The 22,774-nt window shown below is 42.4% G+C and overlaps 1 protein-coding gene and 15 non-coding genes across 16 annotated transcripts; 1 reads left to right on the top strand and 15 right to left on the bottom strand.

The window, feature by feature from the left end:
- The first annotated feature begins 369 nt into the window (after positions 1–369).
- Positions 370–4,961, top strand: LOC130223480 (uncharacterized). Its single transcript, XM_056456326.1, has 11 exons — positions 370–401; positions 924–1,148; positions 1,272–1,451; positions 1,561–1,708; positions 1,812–1,969; positions 2,075–2,441; positions 2,519–2,611; positions 2,698–2,846; positions 2,927–3,133; positions 3,229–3,437; positions 3,518–4,961. The coding sequence occupies exons 1-11, from the start codon at positions 388–390 to the stop codon at positions 4,129–4,131; spliced, it is 2,364 nt and encodes a 787-aa protein (XP_056312301.1). The 5' UTR covers positions 370–387; the 3' UTR covers positions 4,132–4,961.
- Positions 4,962–13,028: 8,067 nt separating this feature from the next.
- Positions 13,029–13,101, bottom strand: trnak-cuu (transfer RNA lysine (anticodon CUU)). Its single transcript has one exon. It is a non-coding gene; the product is annotated as a tRNA-Lys (tRNA).
- Positions 13,102–13,328: 227 nt separating this feature from the next.
- trnan-guu (transfer RNA asparagine (anticodon GUU)) lies at positions 13,329–13,402 on the bottom strand. Its single transcript has one exon. It is a non-coding gene; the product is annotated as a tRNA-Asn (tRNA).
- A 1,071-nt stretch (positions 13,403–14,473) lies between these two features.
- trnak-cuu (transfer RNA lysine (anticodon CUU)) lies at positions 14,474–14,546 on the bottom strand. Its single transcript has one exon. It is a non-coding gene; the product is annotated as a tRNA-Lys (tRNA).
- A 227-nt stretch (positions 14,547–14,773) lies between these two features.
- trnan-guu (transfer RNA asparagine (anticodon GUU)) lies at positions 14,774–14,847 on the bottom strand. The gene has a single exon. It is a non-coding gene; the product is annotated as a tRNA-Asn (tRNA).
- Positions 14,848–16,396: 1,549 nt separating this feature from the next.
- trnak-cuu (transfer RNA lysine (anticodon CUU)) lies at positions 16,397–16,469 on the bottom strand. The gene has a single exon. It is a non-coding gene; the product is annotated as a tRNA-Lys (tRNA).
- Positions 16,470–16,696: 227 nt separating this feature from the next.
- trnan-guu (transfer RNA asparagine (anticodon GUU)) lies at positions 16,697–16,770 on the bottom strand. The gene has a single exon. It is a non-coding gene; the product is annotated as a tRNA-Asn (tRNA).
- Positions 16,771–17,166: 396 nt separating this feature from the next.
- On the bottom strand, positions 17,167–17,240 carry trnay-gua (transfer RNA tyrosine (anticodon GUA)). Its single transcript has one exon. It is a non-coding gene; the product is annotated as a tRNA-Tyr (tRNA).
- A 588-nt stretch (positions 17,241–17,828) lies between these two features.
- trnak-cuu (transfer RNA lysine (anticodon CUU)) lies at positions 17,829–17,901 on the bottom strand. Its single transcript has one exon. It is a non-coding gene; the product is annotated as a tRNA-Lys (tRNA).
- A 704-nt stretch (positions 17,902–18,605) lies between these two features.
- Positions 18,606–18,679, bottom strand: trnay-gua (transfer RNA tyrosine (anticodon GUA)). Its single transcript has one exon. It is a non-coding gene; the product is annotated as a tRNA-Tyr (tRNA).
- Positions 18,680–19,267: 588 nt separating this feature from the next.
- Positions 19,268–19,340, bottom strand: trnak-cuu (transfer RNA lysine (anticodon CUU)). Its single transcript has one exon. It is a non-coding gene; the product is annotated as a tRNA-Lys (tRNA).
- Positions 19,341–19,567: 227 nt separating this feature from the next.
- On the bottom strand, positions 19,568–19,641 carry trnan-guu (transfer RNA asparagine (anticodon GUU)). Its single transcript has one exon. It is a non-coding gene; the product is annotated as a tRNA-Asn (tRNA).
- A 1,065-nt stretch (positions 19,642–20,706) lies between these two features.
- On the bottom strand, positions 20,707–20,779 carry trnak-cuu (transfer RNA lysine (anticodon CUU)). Its single transcript has one exon. It is a non-coding gene; the product is annotated as a tRNA-Lys (tRNA).
- Positions 20,780–21,006: 227 nt separating this feature from the next.
- Positions 21,007–21,080, bottom strand: trnan-guu (transfer RNA asparagine (anticodon GUU)). The gene has a single exon. It is a non-coding gene; the product is annotated as a tRNA-Asn (tRNA).
- Positions 21,081–21,484: 404 nt separating this feature from the next.
- Positions 21,485–21,558, bottom strand: trnay-gua (transfer RNA tyrosine (anticodon GUA)). The gene has a single exon. It is a non-coding gene; the product is annotated as a tRNA-Tyr (tRNA).
- A 410-nt stretch (positions 21,559–21,968) lies between these two features.
- Positions 21,969–22,042, bottom strand: trnan-guu (transfer RNA asparagine (anticodon GUU)). The gene has a single exon. It is a non-coding gene; the product is annotated as a tRNA-Asn (tRNA).
- Between the last annotated feature and the right edge of the window lie 732 nt (positions 22,043–22,774).

The following is a 22,774-nucleotide window of genomic DNA, read 5'->3' as shown; positions in this document are numbered from 1 at the left end:
AATTGTGTATTTTAAATAGATTTTCCTTGTATGTGTACTGTTTCAAACTTTAACACAATATACTTCCCTGTGTCTGAGTGGTGAAATGTAAAACTACTCAGTCAAAACAAAGACAACATATTTTTAAATACTCTGAAACACATGCCTAAATAGGTTGTTGTATCTGTGTTTTACAGTTGTTTCTGCCCCTGTTGGGCCATTAACATCTGGGGATGGGGATGGGCAGATTGGGATGCTGTTGGATGCTGCGTCCTGATAGGCCATTGACCTGCTGCCAGCTCAGGTTAAAGAGGCCCGTCTCATCTCAGTCGCTGTACAGTTGTGTCACTTTCAGCTACAACTTGTTGCTTTTGACCAGTGGACAGAACTCACTTTTCAACATCAGAAATGGCTTCTGAAAAGTAAGTAGATTTAGTCAGTATGCCTTATGCAGCAGGCCTGTTAAACTCCGTTTATCTTGCATCATTTTGTCAGTGAGGTTAGCTAAGTTTGTAGAAGTCAAGACCAGAGTCTTTATCATTAAATTTAGAAAACCTCTGAAGTGGACAGATGTTTCTGAGAGGAGAGCACAGTTTGTATACTAATTGTGGTGTCATTTGATATTAACTTGAAATCCTATTGGCAGGAATAATCTTAGTTTAAGAAATAATTGAGACAATTTTAATAATTTCTCATGATAATTGTCCTATTATTAAATACCCTTTTTAAATATGGTTAGTAACAGTATTTTTTTTAATAAGAAATTAAGTTTAGTCTTAAAACTCTAATCAAAATGTCCTGCATACTTTGCTGTGTGTGTTTGTGTGCTTGTTCCTTTGTTCCTGTACCTGGAGTTGGGGGTGGGGTGTGGTGGACCCCAAACCTTCACAAAGCTGCTCTTCGTCTTTTCATTCTATAACATGTTGGTTTTATTATCCATACAGATCCTTCCACAGCAGGATGTTTTTCCTCTGCCCTGTGTGCAAAAAGGCTCCTCACTCTCTTCCTGGGCATCTCAGGAAGGTGTGTATGAGGAACAGCACAAAGGCAGAGATCCAGGCAGTTGTCATAGAGGCCAAGAAGGAGTTGTCCGAATTCTGTCACAGAGGACGTTTCTGGGAGTTTGGAAAAATTCGTGACATATTGGACTCTACTAATCCTCTGGCCAGGTTTGTAACTCGGTTATCTTTCTTTGATTTGCTATATCTGCCTTCAAATCAAACATCTACACTTTAATAAATATGCATTGTTGGTATTGTTTATTTGACCTTATTTTCTGTTCCTTGTTTTAGGATGATTGCGGAGATGCAGTCAAGGGGGTTGGTCATTAATAACTTACCTTCACTCCTCCCGGAACCAGCTCGATCGACTACATCATCTGTGTCTCAAAGCTCTGGAGAAGGTGCAGAAGGTCCAGTTGAGCCTCCAAATGAGCCCTTATCTGATGATAGCTCTGGAGAGTACTATCAGAGGTACAGTTTCACATCGGCATTCCCAAAAAATAAATGTACACTGTGGATATGATTTCTCTTAAAAGACACAGTCGTTTTGATCACCTGCTGTTTATTGTTTTCATTTCAGCACTGGTGGACCGAAGTGGACCTCTTCCGTAAGAGTGGAAATGGTCAAAAAAGGCTTATACAATAAGCACTCAATTGACCACCCCCTTCTAGCAGGATTTAATAAGGACCTGCACATTGACCTAGGACATAAAAACAGCAAACAAGTAGTAAGTTAATTAAATGAGTGAAGGTATACATGCAAAAAAAATGTACATGCAGGTCTTGTTTTATGCAGTAGAGTTTATTTAATTGTGAAATGTGTCATTTCAGGTGGAAACAGTGTCCAGGTTCTTACATTACATGGACCCCACTGAGCCAAACTTGATGTTTGTTCGTCAGGTGGAGAAAGTGCGAGAGTACTTTAACATCTTGTCAGATACAAAGCTCTCAAAATGGACAATGTTCAACTACTGGAAGAGTCTCAAGAGGTCAGTAATGTGGAACAACCACAAGTTTGCCATGTACGTGTTAACTAATAATGTCAGCTGTGCTGTGTTCTGACTGTAACAACCTAATTTTGATCTCTTTTCAAGGTTCATGAAATACATTATTACCTCCACAGACATTCGCCACAACAATCCATCTCTGTTCCAGGACTGTGAGAGTTTTTTGGATGTGCTGTATGAAATAGAGAGTGCTATGTCCAAAAAAGTAAGCATGGAGGTCACAGGGAAAAAATCAGAGCTTGGGTATGGCAAAGAAATTTTGCCAAAGGACTGCCTTGCTGTTTTGGAGGCTGCATTCAAAGATTTCCAGGCCGTGATATGCAAAATGCAGGATCCAGGAGCCATCACAGGGGACTGTTTGACTAAAAATGAACGGCTGCTCGTCCTGTACTACCTGGAGGCTATTATCATGCTGAAGCTACTTCAGCGACCTAGTGTAGTGACACAGATGACTGTAAGTGTTTGTTTTTCCCTCCCTTCTCTTCTTTGTTCCTATATGCTTCATCAATGTGCAAAACTGTCTGTTTGCAGGTTGAGGATTGGGAAGGGAGAAGCCGGATAGAGAATGGTGTCTGTGTTGCAGTGAAGGAGCACAAAGTACTGTTGTCACATGAACAGGAACTTGTAAGTTTATATCGTATTTTAAATCATAACAGCAATAAATATATTGTGGTTAAGTCATACTTATTTTTGACCCTTTCTCTAACTAGTGGTTTGACTTGTACTTCAATGAGGTGCGGCCAGTAATGCTGCAAGAAAACCGCACCGGCGACGATGTGGCAGTTGATTCATTTTTTGTGTCAAGTAGTGGGAGATCGATTTATAACCCCTCCAATGACTTAAAAAGACTACATGACAAGTAAGCAACATTACACCTGTCTTTAACTCTACATCTTCATCCGTCCAATTTTTGCATTCTTACGATGCCTTGTGTTTCAGATACAGTCTCCCCAGTGTGACCTTTGGCGATGCCCAGAGAGTGTTTGAGGCAGCAGCACAAAACCTGAAGTCAGAAGTGGAGAGAAATGTTTTGGCACGGCTGTTTGGGCACGTGCCAGAAACAGCTGAAAGGAACTACAAGTTGCGAACATCTTCAGATGCATTTCTGGCTCTAAGTGTGCTAGATCAGCTTGCTGGAAAAACACGGTAAGAATCTAACAACAATGATCCTTATTATTAAATTTGCAACCCACAGCCTTGTCTTTCCTTCCTTTAATATTTATTTTTTTGTGATCTTATAGACAAAGGTCCAGTAGAGCTTCCAGCCGAGAGACAAGGGTGGACGAAGAGACAGCCTACAAAACTCTTGAGCAGTTCTGTCCAGTGACTCTGGAGGGGCCTCCTCCAAAAAGGGCACGCAGGAATGAGCTGTGTGGCTCAGAACATGAGAGGCACTGCTATGACCGCTGGTGTAGCGAGCAGCTCAAGCTGCGTGAACAGCATGCTCTTGGTGAGTATACAGATGATTAATGACACAAACTGTGAAACTGAGTGAGAATAGCCAAATACTGATGTGTTTTGTGTTTCTAGAACACTTTGCTGGACAGCAGCCATCAGAGTCCAAAATAAACCGCTGGATGGACAAACAAGGGTGGACGTCAAATGTCCCACAGGCTTCAGTGGTTCTGAAGCAGTGGAAGCCTGTTGCCAGGTTGGACTCGGTCATCGACAGCAGCTTTGTGCATAAAATGATTTTGTCTCAACGCTGGAAAGGACTGACTGTCAGACCCGTCCCTGACAAGGGTGATGGTGTTTTCACCAAAAAACCCTTTCAGATTGGGGAGGTTGTCTGTGAATACCACGGCCAGCTGGTTAGCCATGAAGATGGGATGGCAATTGTTTCGACCAGCGGCATTAGACCTGGACATTTGTTTTTTTATAAGAACAAGCAACATGAAGCCATGTGCATTGACGCACATGAAGAAAGTTGCCAGTGCCATCCCATGAAGTTCAATTACGGACGCCTGATACGTCACTCCAGCAAAAGAGCCAATATCCGGCCCAGGCTGTATGTCCTTAATGATAGAGACATCATTCTCTTCATTGCTACAAAAGACATTTTGAGTGATGAGGAGTTACTCTATAATTATGGCTCAAAGAGGAGATCTTTTGCCGGGAAAGGGCTGGAATTGGACTGGATGTGAAAGAACATCTTTCCATCCCCCATTCTCACTCACTTCTAACATGTCCAACTCCAAGTTTCCACCTGTGGCCATATTCTCTCCTCTCTCTCTGGACTCTGGACAACCATCCCTGCTCTTCTCACCCTGAAGGATTCTTCCTGCAATGTCAAGCACCAACACTTCTCTCTAAATAGAGACTTGGTTGTAATAGGCTGAATGAGTGGGTCTTACAAACCATTCACCTTCACTTCCAGAGAACTGTATTTTCTCTTACTGACTTGTCTTTTTTCACTCTTTTTTTCTCATAAGCTTCCTTTATGCAATAGTGAGAGTGTGAGTAGGCTACTCCATATTCTCTCCTCTCTCTCTGGATTCTTTGCAACACATGTGGAATTACAGCCTGGTAAGTATGCTGAAGCTGCTCGTAACCCTCCCTCCCACGAACCCTTAATTTCAACCACAAAAAAAGCCATGGACCTCACTGCTGAGAATTAACCAGGCATGTTAATTCTTTAAGCAAGCTATAGTATATTCATCCTAGGATTCACCACCATTTTTAATTTAAGACATTACCTATGTTGTCTCTATGTTGTTTGATTAATGTTCAGATTTTGTTCAGTTTTCTGTGGTATACACAGAGACCAGAAAGAGGAACGTCTGGTTGCTGAATGGTCAAACTGTCAAGGCGACACCATATAAATCAAAAGGGTTGGGATTAGATAATGTGCGAAAGACAGTATAAAAGCATGAAGGAGAGCCTTAAAAAGAGCTGAACTGAGGTTACATCTCTTCTGCGCAGAACTTGTACTCTCTAACTTCTTGCATTCAAAATAAAACTTCTTAATTTTCAACTCAGATCTACGTCAATTTTTGAACATGCAATGGACCATTAGAGTCCTACAGTATGTACTGGAAGTTGTTTATTTTCTTTAGTGTAGTTATTATTTGATATTACTATTATATTTAGTCTTCCACTGTACTGTTATTTCACATTCATATTATGCTTTTTAAACTAAATAAAGGTGTAAACACAGACACAGTGTTTAGGATATAATTAACAATAATTCTAACTATTTATTTCATTTAAAAACAAGTAATCCTTAAAAAAAAACACTTTATTATTTAATACATAAAAAGGTTTTTCTGATAAGTGCAACACTTTTTCCCTTCACCTGAAAAGTGTGTGATCGTTTAAATAAATAAGAAAAAAAAGGAAAATGACAGGGAAAAACAACTCAATGATCAAATTCCAAATTTTCCATGTGATCAGCCGAGAGCAAGAAAGAAGGAATCCAGAAATATCCTGGAAAAAACACTGAAATAACAGGCTCTGTATGAGAGCTGCTCTTTGAAGAGAATAAGGCAGCTAGCCCAATTCAAAAGAGATAATATACAGTCAAATACAATAAGAATTTAGTTTAGCAAAAGAGAAAAAAAAAAGTCAATATATTTTGGACAGATTTCAGTGTAAAATGTAAGACATTATTTATAAAGACAGACAGGCCTATAGAGTTATTTTTACAGTGTATGAACATGAATGGCAGCTGTTGTTTTTGATCTAACAGCAGCAAAACTGCATGCTGAACGCTGTGAGTTTGTGTCAGGATGATGATGATACATTTTTTTTTTCCTTTTTCAGTTCAGAACAAAACAGCAATAAAAACAAACAGACATTGTTAAAGAAACATAGAAACAAAAAAGACAAGTGTCAAAGGTCACCGAATACAATCTTATTTACATTCATATTCATCGTTAATAAAATGTTGCTATATAAAATTTTGTTAAGGGTTACGTGACAAAGATCAACAGGCTCCAAACATATATAAAATTAAAGCACCACAATGAAATTAAAACAATCCTTTTCTTCTCAATCATTTACCCCAGTATGCAGAATTTTATAGTCTTGTTGTCTCAAGGTAAATGTCAGTACTTCCACGTCATACACCTCTTTAACAATATCATACCATTCGCCTACAGATTGAGGATCTTCCTTGAGCTAGTTCTTTGTAATGGCCTTTTTGCTAGTTGTTAGTAGTGTGTTAAGAAGATACACATCATTTTTTGGTATTTCTGCAGAGTAAATTCACAGGTACAGTTTTAAAATTACATTCCAGATTCAATCACATTATTACATTTATCTCTTTATTTAAATCTTGCCAATAGGTGTGTATAATATTACAGTGCCAAACTATGTGGAAATGATCTGCCAATACATTTCCACATTTTCTCCAGCATTCACCATTTTTTGATCTCTAGTTTGAAAGTATTTTATTTCAGGTGTTATAAAGAACCTGATTACATTTCTCCAAATAAATTCCCTTCATGAATCTGAATTAATTGTGACCATCTGTTTCCCAAATAGTTAATCATTCCTCATTTGTTATTTTTATATTGGCTTCCCTTTCCCATTTCTGCTTTATGTACATTGGTGAGTGTTGGGGAACAATAGTCTGTTACAGAGGGGGAAGAGAGGGAAGAAGGGGGAAGAAAGGGAGGAGAGGAAAAAAGAGAAGAAAAGGAGGAAAAAAAGAGAAAGAGAAGAAAAAGGGGCGGAAGAGGAAAATATTTTTTATTTAGTTTTTAATAATTTATTTACAGGTAAAAAAGTTACTCTGTACTATTAATATTTGATTAATACTACATATTTTATTAGCTTTTTTCTTTTAAATATATTTGCTTTTAAGTACATTAAGTATTTTGCTAAGTATAGAGAAACTACAAACTAGTAAATCAAAAATAAATAACAACACAAAATGAAATAAGCAAAGATAACTTCAATTGTAAAATAAATGATAAAAACAAATAAATTAGAAATGTACATTTATTTTAATTATAATTTAAAGTAACAAAAAAACTACAAGTAAAACAAAAGACCCCTGAAAATATTTAAATGTCAATATTAAAAATAAACACTTCAGGAAGTGCCCAGGTCTTCTGAAACATTTTTATAATTTTTCTCCTTTTTTAATTCTTTCCAACCACTGCTCCTTCGGCAATGCCTCTACAGAGGGGCAGTATATAATGCCCTTGTACTGGCTGTGTCCAGTTTCCGCTGTTCTAAACTGCCCACATTTCTTACATGTATTATGCTGTACTTTGCGGGTCAGTTTACGAATGGGAGCGACAGCAGTATCAGGTGTGGATGGAATGGCAGGAGGGGCAGACGAAAGGCCAAACTCAAAAGCCGGTGGAACAGAAGCCAGCATAGACCCATGTGAGGCCACTGGCATCAGCATGACCAGTTGAGTCCCTGGTGGTGGAGCAGGAATAAGTTGCCGTTGGGCTTTGCTGCATCTGAGCAGGTGGCAAAGCCGGTGGGTCTGACAAAATGGTCCTTTTTCTTTTTAGTTTAGCCTGGCCCACAGTGCTACTGGCCAAGTGGTACTGGTGAGCCGGGCCTGGCTGAGGTGGTGGAGATGGGGGGGCGCACATTGGCAGGCAATAGGGGGTCAGCTGCCACAGACAAGCAGCTTGGAAGTTGCAATCACAACTGCTGTGTCCTGCTGTTTATCTTTTTTATTATGCCACTGTACCAGGGTGGTGTGACTCACATCCACCAGTTGAAGGTTAGTCTGCTTCATCACTATAGCATTGGCCAGAATGCTGCACCTGATTTTTCTGTAGTCTGCCAGGATGAGATTCCATCTTGACACTGTGTTGGTCCCCTTCTTTTTGGGTGTTCTATGTATGGCACAGAGCCTGACAAAAAATAGTCTCAACCAAGCGACAGCAATCTGGCCACTGTGCAAGTGGAGCAGAGGTGGTCAGGGCATGCCTCTTCAAACTCTCCACTCCTGGGGTAAACTCCTGCCTCTTCTTCGGGGACCTAAACCTCCCTGTGTCCAGCTTTGCTTGATGCCTGGCTGCAAACACCACCCTCTGCTTGTCATAGTCCAGCAGGTTCTGCCAAAGAGCAACAATATTGCTCACCTAAGCAGAAAAAGCAGATAATACATGCCAAATGAGAAAGCAAAATGTGCAAAAATTAAGCAAGTATGACAAGTTAAAGAGTGAACAAAGAGTGGGTTTATATTCCTTACCTGCTGGTTGGTGAGGACAAGGGAGGGCTGATTCCTCAGGTCTTCAAGATACTCTGCCAGGCAGTCCACTCTATCCATACCTGGTACACCTGAGCCATCCACAGCCTGAAAAAATAAAAATAATAATTATAATACACACACACATACACATACACACACACATATATATACAGTATGTCACAAAAGTGAGTACACCCCTTACATTTCTGCAAATATTTATCTATAACTTTTAATAGGACAACACTGCAGAAATGACTTTTTAACACAATGAAAAGTAGTCAGTGTAAAGTTCATTTAGCAGTATAAATTTATTGTCCTCGCAAAAAAACTAAAAATACAGCCAATAATAGCTGAACCCCTGGCAACAAAAGTGAGTACACCCCTAAGAAAAATGTACAAATTGAGCACAATAACTGATTTTCCTTCACCTGTGTCATGTGACTCATTAGTGTTACACTGTCCCAGTTGTCACCAGATAGCAGGTGAGTTAAATTTGGTATAAAGGCTCTTCCACTCTCTCAGCCTGGCCACTAAAAGTTCAACATGGCACCTCATGGCAAACAACTCTCAGGAGACCTGAAAAAACGAATTGTTGCTTTGCATAAAGATGGCCAAGGCTATAAGAAGATAGCCAACACTCTGAAACTATGTTGCAGCACAGTGGCCAAGACCATCCAGCGCTTTAAGAGGACAGGTTCTTCTCAGAACAGGCCTCGCAATGGTCGGCCAAAGAAGCTGAGTGCACATTCTCAGCGTCACATCCAAAGATTGTCGTTGAAAAACAGATGGATGAGTGCTTCTAGCATTGCTGCAGAGATTGAAGGGATGGGAGGTCAGCCTGTCAGTGCTCAGACCATACGCCGCACACTGCATCAAATTGGTCTGCATGGTTGTTGTCCTAGAAGGAAGCCTCTTCTAAAGACGATGCACAAGAAAGCTTGCAAACAATTTGCTGCAGACATGCAAACTAAGCACCAAGATTACTGGAACCATGTCCTGTGGTCTGATGAGATCAAGATAAACCTTTTTGGTTCAGATGGTGTCAAGCGTGTGTGGCGGCAAACAGGTGAGGAGTACAAAGACAAGTGTGTCTTGCCTACCGTTAAACATGGTGGTGGGAGTGTCATTATGTGGGGCTGCATGAGTGCTGCTGGCATTGGGGAGCTACATTTTATTGAGGGAAACATGAATTCTAACATGTACTGTGACATACTAAAGAAGAGCATGATCCCCTCCCTCAAAAAACTGGGCCGCAAAGCAGTGTTCCAGCATGATAATGACCCCAAACACACCTCCAAGATGACCTCTGGCTTGCTAAAGATGCTCAGGGTAAAGGTGACGGACTGGCCAAGCATGTCTCCAGACCTAAACCCCATAGAACACCTCTGGGGCATCCTGAAAAGGAAGGTGGAGGAACACAAGGTGTCAAATGTCCACCAGCTCCGTGATGTTGTGATGGAGGAGTGGAAGAGGACTCCAGTGGCAACCTGTGAAGCTCTGGTCAACTCCATGCCCAGGAGAATTAAAGCCGTGCTGGAAAATGATGGTGGCCACACAAAATATTAACATTTTAACTTTTTTCTCAGGGGTGTACTCACTTTTGTTGCCAGGGGTTCAGCTATTATTGACTGTATTTTTAGTTTTTTTGAGAGGACAATAAATTTACACTGCTAAATGAACTTTACACTGACTACTTTTCATCGTGTCAAAAAGTCATTTCTGCAGTGTTGTCCTATTAAAAGTTATAGATAAATATTTGCAGAAATGTTAGGGGTGTACTCACTTTTTTGACATACTGTGTATGTATATATATATATATATATAACAAACATAGGCACAAAACACAGATTGTTGATGCGTTAGATGTGTAAACATAGATAGGTTACAAGATATTTACATACACCAGACTCAGATGTCGATGTGCTTTGCTGCAACATGGAGGCAGCAACCAGGGTGGCAGAGGCATCAGGCTGGGTGGAGGGTTCAGTAGGTTGGGTGGAGTGGGCAACAGGTTGGGAGGAGGCATCAGAGAAGATGGTGATTGCAGCAGGTTGGGAGGAGGAAGCATGCTGGATGGAGAAGGCAGGGGGTTGGGTGGAGCGTGCAGCAGCATCCAGGGCAGTGGAGACAGCAGTCTGGGTGGAGGCAGAAGCAGGATAGGCAGTGGAGGCAACATGGCAATGGGCTCAGAGGTGGGCAGGAAGTGGGAGGAGATGGAGAAGTTTGGGTCATTGTAGAGACTTGGCACAGTTATATCATATACTTCATCCTCCCCGAAGCCCTCATCTTCTTCCCCACCTTCATCCACATCCTCCAACATTTCCTGAGTCTGGGTTTAATGCCATTGGCTGTCCAGTCTGACTCAGGAGGTAGTCAACACCAAGCAGCTCTCCTACAAATGGAGAACAAAAAGACACAGACATATATGACTTATCATATTTATAGCATTCCATAATAATACTACAAAGACTTTCAATAATATCTAGACTTCTGTATTTGCCACTCACCACATGGTTGGCTTTGGTGATGCAAATAATAAAAAAATAAAAAAAAATAACAATGAACACCCCCAAACCAAAAGTATTATGCACATAAGTGTATGACATACCGGTGTATTGGGCAGGAGGCCTGAATGTTGGTATAAAAGCCCGACCAAACACCTTCAGGCTGTTGGTGTTGACAGAGTGGGCCATATCCAAGGAGTATGTGAGAAGGTCTAGCCTGGAGAGGATTAATCATATCATTATTTAGAAACATTCTTCATGTAATTTAATCACATATTTATTGTTTTTGACATTGTGTACTTATTTTTCTATTCCATAGTTATTTTTTTCATGATTAGGAGATAAGAGTTTTTAACGTCAAAGCACTGATATTGTTTGCACCATTGCCAACTACATACTACATATAATGTCATGAAGTAAGTAATTTTGCCTTACCTTCTGATAAATGTCATACCACTTCCTCTGTCTTGGAGCTGGTCGATTGCCTGCTCCAGAAGGCCAAACGCCAGAGCTGGCAAAGACTCTTAACCTGGCCATCCACTCCCCATCACCCATGGCCTTGTGGCTTTTTGGCTTAGTGCTCATCTGAATTTATCATACAAATGTAAATTAAACTTAACAAGTGCATTAATTACAATACTGTAGCCTGTTGCCTGAAACAAGCGAAAGAAAGATCACATTTCCCAGGTAATTTCTCTGCTATGGTAAAGGGACTACATGTCCCTAGTACTAAAAACATATTAATTAATAGAAACATGAAAATATAATTAATTCATAACAACACAACTGTTATAAATAATTGTTATTAAGTATAATAAATATATATTAGCAAAAGACGTGCATTTCTGTTATCAGATGGGTAATAATAACACGATAACACAATAATAAACATTTAGGTTTAAAAGACAGACATTTTTATTATTCACTGTAGAATGACTGTAACACATTAGATATAAATAACTATAATTCATATAGCTAATTATCATTTAGTAGCAATATCATTTATGGGTACACCATTGTAGTAACAGTTATAAATCATACAAACATAATAAACATTTAGCAACAAAAGGCAGGAAATTACACCTTTTAATTTATTCTTACAATTTATATAGCTAATGAACATTTAGCAGAAAAAGCTTATATTTTTGTGTAAACTTTATTTTGTTTTTGGTTAAGAAATACGGGGGGAGGGAGCTGTTGACGCTTCGACAAACATTTTGATAAACACATCCAAACAACTGTATATACAGTATATATGCATGTATATATAGATACAGTTATTAATTTAAAGACACGTTCGAACAAAATCAATGATTTCTGCAAGTGTATCAAAAGTCTGCAATGTTAAACAGGGTGCGGGGTCGTGAACTTTGACACTATGCACAAAAATGTGAACTTAGGATGACTTTTGTTAAAGTTCTTGTCATAAAATTATAAATCAGCGTTAGGAGGCAAAGACTGACATAACAAAAGACTACAATTGACAAAACTTTTATCAGTAGATATAGACGTTGACAAAATAACTTACCTTGATCGGTTATATGATGATGTGCTCTCGTCAGAAGACAGCGGTGTTGTCATTCATTTGCATATGCCGTGACGCGATTGGCTCTCATCCATTCTCACAATGGAGAGCGAGAGCGGCGATTGGCTCCCATCCATTCTCACAATGGAAAGCGATCGCGGAGATTGGCTCTTGTCCATTCTCACAATGGAGAGTGAGCGCAACGATTGGACGAGGAGAGAGACTGAGACAGACGATCCTGATCCAGGTAGCGCCAAAGAGACTCAGACACCAACCCAACTGTAGTAGAAACGCTGAACTTTGTCACAATAGGTATGCTCGAAGAATCCAAATGAAAGCTGCCGAAAAGAGAGAGAGAAAGGTAACAGAAACGCCCAACGTGGGGCTCTAACCCACGACCCTGAGATTAAGAGTCTCATGCTGTACCGACTGAGCTAGCCAGGCTTCTGATACAATCATTCTAGTCACTGTTTTGATCATTACCTTCCCTATCTGTGTAAAGATTGATGCTGAGTTTTAGTCAAATGGAATAAGTAACTTGGCCAATCCAGGCACTGGACAACAAACTTCTGCTAAATCCTGATGTAATCTTGTAACGCTAGACAGCACGTGGCCCAAGATCTATGCCCAGTGCACGTGTTAGCAGTTGCAAGGCAGAGAAAAGCTTAATTCGCCCCTGGGTGAGCTTGAACAACCAACCTTTCGGTTAAGAGCCGAACACGCTAAGCGATTGCGCCACAGAGACTCAGACACCAATTAAACTGTAGTAGAAATGCTGAACTTTGTCTTAATAGGTATGCTTGACGTGTGCAAATGAAAGCTGCCGAAAAGAGAGAAAGGTAACAGAAACGCCCAACGTGGGGCTCGAACCCACAACCCTGAGATTAAGAGTCTCATGCTCTACCGACTGAGCTAGCCAGGCTTCTGATAAATTAATTCTAGTCACTGTTTTGATCAATAACTTCCCTACCTGTGTAAAGTTTGAAGCTGTTTTAAAGTCAACTGAAATAAGTAACTTGGCCAATCCAGGCACTGGACAACAAACTTCTGCTAAATCCTGATGTCAACTTTTAATGCTAGACAGCACGTGGCCCAGAATCTATGCCCAGTGCACGTGTTAGCAGTTGCAAGGCAAAGAAAAGCTTAACTCGTCCCTGGGTGGGCTCGAACCACCAACCTTTCGGTTAACAGCCGAACGCACTAACCGATTGCGCCACAGAGACTCAGAAACCAACACAACTGTAGTAGAAATGCTGAACTTTGTCTCACTTGGTCTGCAGGGTGAATCCAAATGAAAGCTGCCGAAAAGAGAGAAAGGTAACAGAAACACCCTACGTGGGGCTTGAACCCACATCACTAAGAGTAAGTGTCTCATGCTCTACCGACTCAGCTAGCAGGGTTTGTGAGACACTAGTTCAAGAGCACTGTTTTCATCAATACCTTCCCTACCTGTGTAAAGTTTGATGGTGTTTTTAAGGCAACTGGAATAAAAAAATGTCCAAAACAGGCACTGGACAACAAACTACTGCTATATCCTGATGTCATTATGTAATGCTAGACAGCACGTGGCCCAGGAAAATTGCCCGGTGTACGTGTTAGCAGTTGCAAGGCAGCAAAAGCCTTCGATCGTCCCTGGGTGGGCTCAAACCACCAACCTTTTGGTTTACAGACGAACGCGCTAACCGATTGTGCCACAGAGACTCAGCCTAATCATACCAACTGTGGTAGAAACGCTGAACTTTGTCTCAGTAGGTATGCTAGATGAATCCAAATGATAGCTGCCGAAAAGAGAGAGAGAAAGGTAACAGAAATGCCCAATGTGGGGCACGAATTCACAACCATGAGATTAAGAGTCGCATGCTCTACCGACTGAACTAGCCAGGCTTCTGATACCTTCTTTCTAGTCACTGTTTTGATCATTACCTTCCCTATCTGTGTAAAGATTGATGCTGAGTTTTAGTCAAATGGAATAAGTAACTTGGCCAATCCAGGCACTGGACAACAAACTTCTGCTAAATCCTGATGTAATCTTGTAACGCTAGACAGCACGTTGCCTCAAGATCTATGCCCAGTACACTTGTTAGCAGTTGCAAGGCAGAGAAAAGCTTAATTCGCCCCTGGGTGAGCTTGAACAACCAAGCTTTCGGTTAACAGCTGAACACGCTGAGCGATTGCGCCACAGAGACTCAGACACCAATTAAACTGTAGTAGAAATACTGAACTTTGTCTTAATAGGTATGCTCGACTTGAGCAAATGAAAGCTGCTGAAAAGAGAGAGAGAAATGTAACAGAAACGCCCAACGTGGGGCTCGATCCCACGACCCTGAGATTAAGAGTCTCATGCTCTACCGACTGAGCTAGCCAGGCTTCTGATAAATTAATTCTAGTCACTGTTTTGATCAATAACTTCCCTACCTGTGTAAAGTTTGAAGCTGTTTTAAAGTCAACTGAAATAAGTAACTTGGCCAATCCAGGCACTGGACAACAAACTTCTGCTAAATCCTGATGTCAACTTTTAATGCTAGACAGCACGTGGCCCAGGATCTATGCCCAGTGAACGTGTTAGCAGTTGCAAGGCAAAGAAAAGCTTAACTCGTCCCTGGGTGGGCTTGAACCACCAACCTTTCGGTTAACAGCCGAACGCGCTAACCGATTGCGCCACAGAGACACAGAAACCAACGCAACTGTAGTAGAAATGCTGAACTTTGTCTCACTTGGTCTGCAGGATGAATCCAAATGAAAGCTGCCGAAAAGAGAGAAAGGTAACAGAAACACCCAACGTGGGGCTTGAACCCACATCACTAAGAGTAAGTGTCTCATGCTCTACCGACTCAGCTAGCAGGGTTTGTGAGACACTAGTTCAAGAGCACTGTTTTCATCAATACCTTCCCTACCTGTGTAAAGTTTGATGGTGTTTTTAAGGCAACTGGAATAAAAAAATGTCCAAAACAGGCACTGGACAACAAACTACTGCTATATCCTGATGTCATTATGTAATGCTAGACAGCACGTGGCCCAGGATAATTGCCCAGTGTACGTGTTAGCAGTTGCAAGGCAGCGAAAGCCTTCGTTCGTCCCTGGGTGGGCTCAAACCACCAACCTTTTGGTTTACAGACGAACGCGCTAACCGATTGTGCCACAGAGACTCAGCCTAACCATACCAACTGTGGTAGAAACGCTGAACTTTGTCTCAGTAGGTATGCTCAATGAATCCAAATGATAGCTACCGAAAAGAGAGAGAGAAAGGTAACAGAAATGCCCAATGTGGGGCACGAATTCACAACCATGAGATTAAGAGTCGCATGCTCTACCGACTGAGATAGCCAGGCTTCTGATACCTTCTTTCTAGTCACTGTTTTGATCATTACCTTCCCTATCTGTGTAAAGATTGATGCTGAGTTTTAGTCAACTGAAATAAGTAACTTGGCCAATCCAGGCACTGGACAACAAACTTCTGCTAAATCCTGATGTCAACTTTTAATGCTAGACTGCACGTGGCCCAGGATCTATGCCCAGTGCACGTGTTAGCAGTTGCAAGACAAAGAAAAGCTTAACTCGTCCCTGGGTGGGCTTGAACCACCAACCTTTCGATTAACAGCCGAACACGCTAACCGATTGCACCACAGAGACTCAGAAACCAATGCAACTGTAGTAGAAATGCTGAACTTTGTCTCACTTGGTCTGCAGGATGAATCCAAATGAAAGCTGCCGAAAAGAGAGAAAGGTAACAGAAACACCCAACGTGGGGCTTGAACCCACATCACTAAGAGTAATTGTCTCATGCTCTACCGACTCAGCTAGCAGGGTTTGTGAGACACTAGTTCAAGAGCACTGTTTTCATCAATACCATCCCTACCTGTGTAAAGTTTGATGGTGTTTTTAAGGCAACTGGAATAAAAAATGTCCAAAACAGGCACTGGACAACAAACTACTGCTATATCCTGATGTCATTATATAATGCTAGACAGCACGTGGCCCAGGATAATTGCCCGGTGTACGTGTTGACAGTTGCAAGGCAGCGAAAGCCTTCGTTCTTCCCTGGGTGGGCTCAAACTACCAACCTTTTGGTTTACAGCCGAACGCGCTAACCGATTGTGCCACGGAGACTCAGCCTAATCATACCAACTGTGGTAGAAACGCTGAACTTTGTCTCAGTAGGTATGCTAGATGAATCCAAATGATAGCTGCCGAAAAGAGAGAGAGAAAGGTAACAGAAATGCCCAACGTGGGGCTCGAACCCACTACCCTGAGATTAAGAGTCTCATGCTCTACCGACTGAGCTAGCCAGGCTCCTGATATATTAATTCTAGTCACTGTTTTGATCAATAACTTCCCTACCTGTGTAAAGTTTGAAGCTGTTTTAAAGTCAACTGAAATAAGTAACTTGGCCAATCCAGGCACTGGACAACAAACTTCTGCTAAATCCTGATGTCAACTTTTAATGCTAGACAGCACGTGGCCCAGGATCTATGCCCAGTGCACGTGTTAGCAGTTGCAAGGCAAAGAAAAGCTTAACTCGTCCCTGGGTGGGCTCGAACCACCAACCTTTCGGTTAACAGCCGAACGCGCTAACCGATTGCGCCACAGAGACTCAGAAACCAACCCAAGTGTAGTAGAAATGCTGAACTTTGTCTCACTTGGTCTGCAGGATGAATCCAAATGAAAGCTGCCGAAAAGAGAGAAAGGTAACAGAAACACCCTACGTGGGGCTTGAACCCACATCACTAAGAGTAAGTGTCTCATGCTCTACCGACTCAGCTAGCAGGGTTTGTGAGACACTAGTTCAAGAGCACTGTTTTCATCAATACCTTCCCTACCTGTGTAAAGTTTGATGGTGTTTTTAAGGCAACTGGAATAAAAAAATGTCCAAAACAGGCACTGGACAACAAACTACTGCTATATCCTGATGTCATGCTAGACAGCACGTGGCCTAAGATAATTGCCCGGTGTACGTGTTAGCAGTTGCAAGGCAGCGATAGCCTTCGTTCGTCCCTGGGTGGGCTCAAACCACCAACCTTTTGGTTTACAGCCGAACGCGCTAACCGATTGTGCCACAGAGACTCAGCCTAACCATACCAACTGTGGTAGAAACGCTGAACTTTGTCTCAGTAGGTATGCTCAATGAATCCAAATGATAGCTACCGAAACGAGAGAGAGAAAGGTAACAGAAATGCCCAATGAGGGGCACGAATTCACAACCATGAGATTAAGAGTCTCATGCTCTACCGACTGAGCTAGCCAGGCTTCTGATACTTTCTTTCTAGTCACTGTTTTGATCATTACCTTCCCTATCTGTGTAAAGATTGATGCTGAGTTTTAGTCAAATGGAATAAGTAACTTGGCCAATCCAGGCACTGGACAACAACCTTCTGCTAAATCCTGATGTAATCTTGTAACGCTAGACAGCACGTGGCCCAAGATCTATGCCCAGTGCACGTGTTAGCAGTTGCAAGGCAGAGAAAAGCTTAATTCGCCCCTGGGTGAGCTTGAACAACCAACCTTTCGGTTAAGAGCCGAACACGCTAAGCGATTGCGCCACAGAGACTCAGACACCAATTAAACTGTAGTAGAAATGCTGAACTTTGTCTTAATAGGTATGCTTGACGTGTGCAAATGAAAGCTGCCGAAAAGAGAGAAAGGTAACAGAAACGCCCAACGTGGGGCTCGAACCCACGACCCTGAGATTAAGAGTCTCATGCTCTACCGACTGAGCTAGCCAGGCTTCTGAAATATTAATTCTAGTCACTGTTTTGATCAATACCTTCCCTACCTGTGTAAAGTTTGATGCTGTTTTAAAGTCAACTGAAATAAGTAACTTGGCCAATCCAGGCACTGGACAACAAACTTCTGCTAAATCCTGATGTCAACTTTTAATGCTAGACAGCACATGGCCCAGGATCTATGCCCAGTGCACGTGTTAGCAGTTGCAAGGCAAAGAAAAGCTTAACTCGTCCCTGGGTGGGCTCGAACCACAAACCTTTCGGTTAACAGCCGAACGCGCTAACCGATTGTGCCACAGAGACTCAGAAACCAACGCAACTGTAGTAGAAATGCTGAACTTTGTCTCACTTGGTCTGCAGGGTGAATCCAAATGAAAGCTGCCGAAAAGAAAGAAAGGTAACAGAAACACCCAACATGGGGCTTGAACCCACATCCCTAAGAGTAAGTGTCTCATGCTCTACCGACTCAGCTACCAGGGTTTGTGAGACACTAGTTCAAGAGCACTGTTTTCATCAATACCTTCCCTACCTGTGTAAAGTTTGATGGTGTTTTTAAGGCAACTGGAATAATAAATGTCCAAAACAGGCACTGGACAACAAACTACTGCTATATCCTGATGTCATTATGTAATGCTAGACAACATGTGGCCCAGGATAATTGCCCGGTGTACGTGTTGACAGTTGCAAGGCAGCGAAAGCCTTCGTTCGTCCCTGGGTGGGCTCAAACCACCAACCTTTTGGTTTACAGCCGAACGCGCTAACCGATTGTGCCACAGAGACTCAGCCTAACCATACCAACTGTGGTAGAAACGCTGAACTTTGTCTCAGTAGGTATGCTCAATGAATCCAAATGATAGCTACCGAAACGAGAGAGAGAAAGGTAAAGGACATGCCCAATGAGGGGCACGAATTCACAACCATGAGATTAAGAGTCTCATGCTCTACCGACTGAGCTAGCCAGGCTTCTGATACTTTCTTTCTAGTCACTGTTTTGATCATTACCTTCCCTATCTGTGTAAAGATTGATGCTGAGTTTTAGTCAAATGGAATAAGTAACTTGGCCAATCCAGGCACTGGACAACAACCTTCTGCTAAATCCTGATGTAATCTTGTAACGCTAGACAGCACGTGGCCCAAGATCTATGCCCAGTGCACGTGTTAGCAGTTGCAAGGCAGAGAAAAGCTTAATTCGCCCCTGGGTGAGCTTGAACAACCAACCTTTCGGTTAAGAGCCGAACACGCTAAGCGATTGCGCCACAGAGACTCAGACACCAATTAAACTGTAGTAGAAATGCTGAACTTTGTCTTAATAGGTATGCTTGACGTGTGCAAATGAAAGCTGCCGAAAAGAGAGAAAGGTAACAGAAACGCCCAACGTGGGGCTCGAACCCACGACCCTGAGATTAAGAGTCTCATGCTCTACCGACTGAGCTAGCCAGGCTTCTGATATATTAATTCTAGTCACTGTTTTGATCAATACCTTCCCTGCCTGTGTAAAGTTTGATGCTGTTTTAAAGTCAACTGAAATAAGTAACTTGGCCAATCCAGGCACTGGACAACAAACTTCTGCTAAATCCTGATGTCAACTTTTAATGCTAGACAGCACGTGGCCCAGGATCTATGCCCAGTGCACGTGTTAGCAGTTGCAAGGCAAAGAAAAGCTTAACTCGTCCCTGGGTGGGCTCGAACCACCAACCTTTCGGTTAACAGCCGAACGCGCTAACCGATTGTGCCACAGAGACTCAGAAACCAACGCAACTGTAGTAGAAATGCTGAACTTTGTCTCACTTGGTCTGCAGGGTGAATCCAAATGAAAGCTGCCGAAAAGAGAGAAAGGTAACAGAAACACCCAACGTGGGGCTTGAACTCACATCACTAAGAGTAAGTGTCTCATGCTCTACCGACTCAGCTAGCAGGGTTTGTGAGACACTAGTTCAAGAGCACTGTTTTCATCAATACCATCCCTACCTGTGTAAAGTTTGATGGTGTTTTTAAGGCAACTGGAATAAAAAATGTCCAAAACAGGGACTGGACAACAAACTACTGCTATATCCTGATGTCATTATATAATGCTAGACAGCACGTGGCCCAGGATAATTGCCCGGTGTACATGTTGACAGTTGCAAGGCAGCGAAAGCCTTCGTTCGTCCCTGGGTGGGCTCAAACTACCAACCTTTTGGTTTGCAGCCGAACGCGCTAACTGATTGTGCCACGGAGACTCAGCCTAATCATACCAACTGTGGTAGAAACGCTGAACTTTGTCTCAGTAGGTATGCTCGATGAATCCAAATGATAGCTACCGAAAAGAGAGAGAGAAAGGTAACAGAAATGCCCAATGTGGGGCACGAATTCACAACCATGAGATTAAGAGTCTCATGCTCTACCGACTGAGCTAGCCAGGCTTCTGATACCTTCTTTCTAGTCACTGTTTTGATCATTACCTTCCCTATCTGTGTAAAGATTGATGCTGAGTTTTAGTCAAATGGAATAAGTAACTTGGCCAATCCAGGCACTGGACAACAAACTTCTGCTAAATCCTGATGTAATCTTGTAACGCTAGCCAGCACGTGGCCCAAGATCTATGCCCAGTGCACGTGTTAGCAGTTGCAAGGCAGAGAAAAGCTTAATTCACCCCTGGGTGAGCTTGAACAACCAACCTTTCGGTTAAGAGCCGAACACGCTAAGCGATTGCGCCACAGAGACTCAGACACCAATTAAACTGTAGGAGAAATGCTGAACTTTGTCTTAATAGGTATGCTTGACGTGTGCAAATGAAAGCTGCCGAAAAGAGAGAAAGGTAACAGAAACGCCCAACGTGGGGCTCGAACCCACTACCCTGAGATTAAGAGTCTCATGCTCTACCGACTGAGCTAGCCAGGCTTCTGATATATTAATTCTAGTCACTGTTTTGATCAATAACTTCCCTACCTGTGTAAAGTTTGAAGCTGTTTTAAAGTCAACTGAAATAAGTAACTTGGCCAATCCAGGCACTGGACAACAAACTTCTGCTAAATCCTGATGTCAACTTTTAATGCTAGACAGCACGTGGCCCAGGATCTATGCCCAGTGCACGTGTTAGCAGTTGCAAGGCAAAGAAAAGCTTAACTCGTCCCTGGGTGGGCTCGAACCACCAACCTTTCGGTTAACAGCCGAACGCGCTAACCGATTGCGCCACAGAGACTCAGAAACCAACCCAAGTGTAGTAGAAATGCTAAACTTTGTCTCACTTGGTCTGCAGGATGAATCCAAATGAAAGCTGCCGAAAAGAGAGAAAGGTAACAGAAACACCCTACGTGGGGCTTGAACCCACATCACTAAGAGTAAGTGTCTCATGCTCTACCGACTCAGCTAGCAGGGTTTGTGAGACACTAGTTCAAGAGCACTGTTTTCATCAATACCTTCCCTACCTGTGTAAAGTTTGATGGTGTTTTTAAGGCAACTGGAATAAAAAAATGTCCAAAACAGGCACTGGACAACAAACTACTGCTATATCCTGATGTCATTATGTAATGCTAGACAACATGTGGCCCAGGATAATTGCCCGGTGTACGTGTTAGCAGTTGCAAGGCAGCGAAAGCCTTCGTTCATCCCTGGGTGGGCTCAAACCACCAACCTTTTGGTTTACAGCCGAACGCGCTAACCGATTGTGCCACAGAGACTCAGCGTAATCATACCAACTGTGGTAGAAACGCTGAACTTTGTCTCAGTAGGTATGCTCAATGAATCCAAATGATAGCTGCCGAAAAGAGAGAGCGAAAGGTAACAGAAATGCCCAATCTGGGGTACGAATTCACAACCATGAGAATCAGAGTCTCATGCTCTACCGACTGAGCTAGCCAGGCTTCTGATACCTTCTTTCTAGTCACTGTTTTGATCATTACCTTCCCTATCTGTGTAAAGATTGATGCTGAGTTTTAGTCAAATGGAATAAATAACTTGGCCAATCCAGGCACTGGACAACAAACTTCTGCTAAATCCTGATGTCAACTTTTAATGCTAGACAGCACGTGGCCCAGGATCTATGCCCAGTGAACGTGTTAGCAGTTGCAAGGCAAAGAAAAGCTTAACTCGTCCCTGGGTGGGCTCGAACCACCAACCTTTCGGTTAACAGCCGAACGCGCTAACCGATTGCGCCACAGAGACTCAGAAACCAACACAACTGTAGTAGAAATGCTGAACTTTGTCTCACTTGGTCTACATGATGAATCCAAATGAAAGCTGCCGAAAAGAGAAAAAGGTAACAGAAACGCCCAATGTGGGGCTCGAACCCATGACCCTGAGATTAAGAGTCTCATGCTCTACCGACTGAGCTAGCCGGGCTTCTGATAAACTAATTCTTGTCACTGTTTTGATCAATACCTTCCCTACCTGTGTAAAGTTTGATGCTGTTTTAAAGTCAACTGAAATAAGTAATTTGGCCAATCCAGGCACTGGACAACAAACTTCTGCTAAATCCTGATGTCAACTTTTAATGCTAGACAGCACATGGCCCAGGATCTATGCCCAGTGAACGTGTTAGCAGTTGCAAGGCAAAGAAAAGCTTAACTCATCCATGGGTGGGCTCGAACCACCAACCTTTCGGTTAACAGCCGAACGCGCTAACCGATTGCACCACAGAGACTCAGAAATCAACACAACTGTAGTAGAAATGCTGAACTTTGTCTCACTTGGTCTGCAGGGTGAATCCAAATGAAAGCTGCCGAAAAGAGAGAAAGGTAACAGAAACTCCCAACGTGGGGCTTGAACCCACATCACTAAGAGTAAGTGTCTTATGCTCTACCGACTCAGCTAGCAGGGCTTAAGAGACACTAGTTCAGTTTTCATCAATACCTTCCCTACCTGTGTAAAGTTTGATGGTGTTTTTAAGGCAACTGG

This window comes from Danio aesculapii, chromosome 4 (assembly GCF_903798145.1).
Source record: "Danio aesculapii chromosome 4, fDanAes4.1, whole genome shotgun sequence".
NCBI classification, from domain to species: domain Eukaryota; kingdom Metazoa; phylum Chordata; class Actinopteri; order Cypriniformes; family Danionidae; genus Danio; species Danio aesculapii.
Note: the sequence above shows the minus strand (reverse complement) of the source record. Positions and strands in the feature narration are given on the sequence as shown.